Source organism: Saccoglossus kowalevskii, chromosome 1, assembly GCF_978046115.1.
Source record: "Saccoglossus kowalevskii chromosome 1, keSacKowa6.1, whole genome shotgun sequence".
Lineage (NCBI taxonomy): Eukaryota > Metazoa > Hemichordata > Enteropneusta > Harrimaniidae > Saccoglossus > Saccoglossus kowalevskii.
In genome coordinates, this window is record NC_140641.1 from 45,804,283 (window position 1) to 45,810,282 (window position 6,000).

Sequence of the window (6,000 nt, forward strand, 5' to 3'; positions counted from 1 at the left end):
ATAGACAAGATGAATGTAGAGAATGTGTAGATAATAGACAAGATGAATGTAGAGAATGTGTGGACAATAGACAAGCTGAATGTAGAGAATGTGTGAATAATAGACAAGATGAATGTAGAGAATGTGTGGACAATAGACAGGATGAATGTAGAGAATGTGTGGACAATAGACAAGGTGAATGTAGAGAATGTGTGGACAATAGACAAGGTGAATGTAGAGAATGTGTGGACAATAGACAAGGTGAATGTAGAGAATGTGTGGACAATAGACAAGGTGAATGTAGAGAATGTGTGGGCAATAGACAAGATGAATGTAGAGAATGTGTGGACAATAGACAAGATGAATGTAGAGAATGTGTAGATAATAGATAAGGTGAATGTAGAGAATGTGTGGACAATAGACAAGGTGAATGTAGAGAATTTGTAGACAATTGACAAGGTGTATGTAGAGAATGTGTGGACAATAGAGAAGGTGAATGTAGAGAATGTGTCGACAATGGACAAGGTGAATGTAGAGAATGTGTGGACAATAGACAAGGGGAATGTAGAGAATGTGTGGACAATAGACGAGATGAATGTACAGAATATGTGTACAATAGACAAGATGAATGTAGAGAATGTGTGGACAATAGACAAGATGAATGTAGAGAATGTGTGGATAATAGACAAGAAGTATGTAGAGAATGTGTAGATAATAGACAAGATGAATGTAGATAATGTGTGGACAATAGACAAGCTGAATGTAGAGAATGTGTGAATAATAGACAAGATGAATGTAGAGAATGTGTGGATAATAGACAAGATGAATGTACAGAGAGTGTGGACAATAGACAAGATGAATGTAGAGAATGTGTAGATAATAGACAAGATGAATGTGGAGAATGTGTGGATAATAGACAAGATGAATGTACAGAGAGTGTGGACAATAGACAAGCTGAATGTAGAGAATGTGTGAATAATAGACAAGATGAATGTAGAGAATGTGTGGATAATAGACAAGAAGAATGTAGAGAATGTGTAGATAATAGACAAGATGAATGTAGAGAATGTGTGGATAAGAGACAAGATGAATGTAGAGAATGTGTGGAAAATAGACAAGATGAAAGTAGAGAATGTGTGAATAATAGACAAGATGAATGTAGAGAATATGTGGACAATAGACAAGGTGAATGTAGAGAATGTGTGGACAATAGACAAGGTGAAAGTAGAGAATGTGTGAATAATAGACAAGATGAATGTAGAGAATATGTGGACAATAGACAAGGTGAATGTAGAGAATGTGTGGACAATAGACAAGGTGAATGTAGAGAATGTGTGGACAATAGACAAGGTGAATGTAGAGAATGTGTGGACAATAGACAAGGTGAATGTAGAGAATGTGTGGACAATAGACAAGGTGAATGTAGAGAATGTGTGGACAATAGACAAGATGAATGTAGAGAATGTGTGGACAATTGACAAGATGAATGTAGAGAATGTGTAGATAATAGACAAGGTGAATGTAGAGAATGTGTGGACAATAGACAAGGTGAATGTAGAGAATTTGTAGACAATTGACAAGGTGTATGTAGAGAATGTGTGGACAATAGACAAGGTGAATGTAGAGAATGTGTCGACAATGGACAAGGTGAATGTAGAGAATGTGTGGACAATAGACAAGGGGAATGTAGAGAATGTGTGGACAATAGACGAGATGAATGTACAGAATATGTGTACAATAGACAAGATGAATGTAGAGAATGTGTGGACAATAGACAAGATGAATGTAGAGAATGTGTGGATAATAGACAAGAAGTATGTAGAGAATGTGTAGATTATAGACAAGATGAATGTAGATAATGTGTGGACAATAGACAAGCTGAATGTAGAGAATGTGTGAATAATAGACAAGATGAATGTAGAGAATGTGTGGATAATAGACAAGATGAATGTACAGAGAGTGTGGACAATAGACAAGATGAATGTAGAGAATGTGTAGATAATAGACAAGATGAATGTGGAGAATGTGTGGATAATAGACAAGATGAATGTACAGAGAGTGTGGACAATAGACAAGCTGAATGTAGAGAATGTGTGAATAATAGACAAGATGAATGTAGAGAATGTGTGGATAATAGACAAGAAGAATGTAGAGAATGTGTAGATAATAGACAAGATGAATGTAGAGAATGTGTGGATAAGAGACAAGATGAATGTAGAGAATGTGTGGACAATAGACAAGATGAAAGTAGAGAATGTGTGAATAATAGACAAGATGAATGTAGAGAATATGTAGATAATAGACAAGATGAATGTAGAGAATGTGTGGATAATAGACAAGATGAATGTGGAGAATGTGTGGATAATAGACAAGATGAATGTACATTGAGTGTGGACAATAGACAAGATGAATGTAGAGAATGTGTAGATAATAGACAAGGTGAATGTAGAGAATGTGTGGATAATAGACAAGATGAAAGTAGAGAATGTGTGGACAATAGACAAGGTGAATATAGAGAATGTGTGGATAATAGACAAGATGAATGTAGAGAATGTGTGTACAATAGACAAGATGAATGTAGAGAATGTGCGGACAATAGACAAGATGAATGTAGAGAATGTGTGGATAATAGACAAGATGAATGTCGAGAATGTGTGGACAATAGACAAGGTGAATGTAGAGAATGTGTGGATAATAGACAAGATGAATGTACAGAGAGTGTGGACAATAGACAAGATGAATGTAGAGAATGTGTAGATAATAGACAAGGTGAATGTAGAGAATGTGTGGACAATAGACAAGGTGAATGTGGAGAATGTGTGGATAATAGACAAGATGAATGTACAGAGAGTGTGGACAATAGACAAGATGAATGTAGAGAATGTGTAGATAATAGACAAGATGAATGTAGAGAATATGTGGACAATAGACAAGCTGAATGTAGAGAATGTGTGAATAATAGACAAGATGAATGTAGAGAATGTGTGGACAATAGACAGGATGAATGTAGAGAATGTGTGGACAATAGACAAGGTGAATGTAGAGAATGTGTGGACAATAGACAAGGTGAATGTAGAGAATGTGTGGACAATAGACAAGGTGAATGTAGAGAATGTGTGGACAATAGACAAGGTGAATGTAGAGAATGTGTGGACAATAGACAAGATTAATGTAGAGAATGTGTGGACAATAGACAAGATGAATGTAGAGAATGTGTAGATAATAGACAAGGTGAATGTAGAGAATGTGTGGACAATAGACAAGGTGAATGTAGAGAATTTGTAGACAATTGACAATGTGTATGTAGAGAATGTGTGGACAATAGACAAGGTGAATGTAGAGAATGTGTCGACAATGGACAAGGTGAATGTAGAGAATGTGTGGACAATAGACAAGGGGAATATAGAGAATGTGTGGACAATAGACGAGATGAATGTACAGAATATGTGTACAATAGACAAGATGAATGTAGAGAATGTGTGGATAATAGACAAGAAGAATGTAGAGAATGTGTAGATAATAGACAAGATGAATGTAGATAATGTGTGGACAATAGACAAGCTGAATGTATAGAATGTGTGAATAATAGACAAGATGAATGTAGAGAATGTGTGGATAATAGACAAGATGAATGTACAGAGAGTGTGGACAATAGACAAGATGAATGTAGAGAATGTGTAGATAATAGACAAGATGAATGTGGAGAATGTGTGGATAATAGACAAGATGAATGTACAGAGAGTGTGGACAATAGACAAGCTGAATGTAGAGAATGTGTGAATAATAGACAAGATGAATGTAGAGAATGTGTGGATAATAGACAAGAAGAATGTAGAGAATGTGTAGATAATAGACAAGATGAATGTAGAGAATGTGTGGATAAGAGACAAGATGAATGTAGAGAATGTGTGGACAATAGACAAGATGAAAGTAGAGAATGTGTGAATAATAGACAAGATGAATGTAGAGAATATGTAGATAATAGACAAGATGAATGTAGAGAATGTGTGGATAATAGACAAGGTGAATGTAGAGAATGTGTGGACAATAGACAAGGTGAAAGTAGAGAATGTGTGAATAATAGACAAGATGAATGTAGAGAATATGTGGACAATAGACAAGATGAATGTAGAGAATGTGTGGACAATAGACAAGGTGAATGTAGAGAATGTGTAGATAATAGACAAGGTGAATGTAGAGAATGTGTGGACAATAGACAAGGTGAATGTGGAGAATGTGTGGATAATAGACAAGATGAATGTACAGAGAGTGTGGACAATAGACAAGATGAATGTAGAGAATGTGTAGATAATAGACAAGATGAATGTAGAGAATGTGTGGACAATAGACAAGCTGAATGTAGAGAATGTGTGAATAATAGACAAGATGAATGTAGAGAATGTGTGGACAATAGACAGGATGAATGTAGAGAGTGTGTGGACAATAGACAAGATGAATGTAGAGAATGTGTGGACAATAGGCAAGGTGAATGTAGAGAATGTGTGGACAATAGACAGGTGAATGTAGAGAATGTGTGGACAATAGACAAGGTGAATGTAGAGAATGTGTGGACAATAGACAAGATGAATGTAGAGAATGTGTGGACAATAGACAAGATGAATGTAGAGAATGTGCCGACAATAGACAAGGTGAATGTAGAGAATGTGTGGACAATAGACAAGGTGAATGTAGAGAATGTGTGGACAATAGACAAGGTGAATGTAGAGAATGTGTGGACAATAGACAAGATGAATGTAGAGAATGTGTGGACAATAGACAAGATGAATGTAGAGAATGTGTGGACAATAGACAAGATGAATGTAGAGAATGTGTGGACAATAGACAAGATGAATGTAGAGAATGTGTGGACAATAGACAAGATGAATGTTGAGAATGTGTGGACAATAGACAAGATGAATGTAGAGAATGTGTGGATAATAAACAAGATGACCACAGAGAAATAAGGGAGGTGTGGACATGACCATGAAGCGTAGAAGATTAATGCGGAAAACTCATAAAGATATTCATAGAGGTCCGTTAGCATATGTATCTGATTGGTTGCATTGTATTTCGAGAATACTTAATTTGGTTTAAACTGTCAGAGAGGAAATGTGTGAAATGCATTTCCATCTGCGTCGTTTTTAAACTGATGATATTGCCAGGCTTATCAGTTGAGACTTCTAGCTACACATTCTTTTTATCGTTGTCAGGTGATGACTGGTATCTAGAGCATGTTGTTGTCGAGTGTCCTAGTGATGGTCCACAATACTGGTTCCCATGTAGAAAGTAAGAATTACTTTTAGATCTTTCTCGGTTGTATCACAGTCGCATTTAACGCTTTTACCTTCAAAAATTAAGCTGTCTCAGTTATATAATGATTTTGCTTCAGGTGGATCCGTTCAGAAGGTAACAGAGAGAGGAAACTCGAATGCCAGGGAACTAGAAACGAAGTACCAGCAGATTCTGACTCTGATTAAATTATGAGCTCATCGTATTCTCAACTCAACCTTTACTTTCGTACACATACACAATAATTTTAATCAATCTCTGATGGATAAATATTAATTTATTATTCATTACTGACAAATAACTGTTGAATAATTGCGTTATTAATAGTTGTTAACAATCGCTGATATTGGTGTGTAATGAAGGCGTTGCTTAGTTATTGTTAAACAAATTTTAGTTATTGTTGTATTTTTGAAAGTGGTATTTAATAAATACGTTGTTAGTTATTTGTCAATATGCAAATTAGTTATCGTCACAATATGTTCACATAAAGAGAATGTGTAAACAATAAACAAATAACCACGGCTTCAGTTTGTGCATGTGTAAAATAGTGTCTAGCATTTCTGAACTTGGATCTACACCAAGTGTTTTTTGAATTTTAGAGGTGAATGTCGATACTGGCCTAAACTCCTGCCTTCCCTTTCAAACTTCGGCAGTCTAACCCTTAATTGTGACATCATATGTGCGAGGTAATTTGCGATTTTGGTGTACTTATTACACCATGAAAAAAAAATG

The 6,000-nt window shown here is 35.6% G+C and overlaps 1 protein-coding gene across 1 annotated transcript in view; it reads left to right on the plus strand.

Moving 5' to 3' along the window:
* LOC144360581 (lipoxygenase homology domain-containing protein 1-like) overlaps positions 1-5,719 on the plus strand; it is a 42,590-nt gene extending 36,871 nt beyond the window's left edge. The window contains exons 7-8 of the mRNA XM_085502569.1: positions 5,190-5,265; positions 5,369-5,719. Of these exons, the coding sequence (XP_085358695.1) occupies positions 5,190-5,265; positions 5,369-5,456 (164 nt within the window). The 3' untranslated portion in view covers positions 5,457-5,719. The remainder of the gene's footprint in view (positions 1-5,189; positions 5,266-5,368) is intronic.
* The last annotated feature ends 281 nt before the right edge of the window (positions 5,720-6,000 follow it).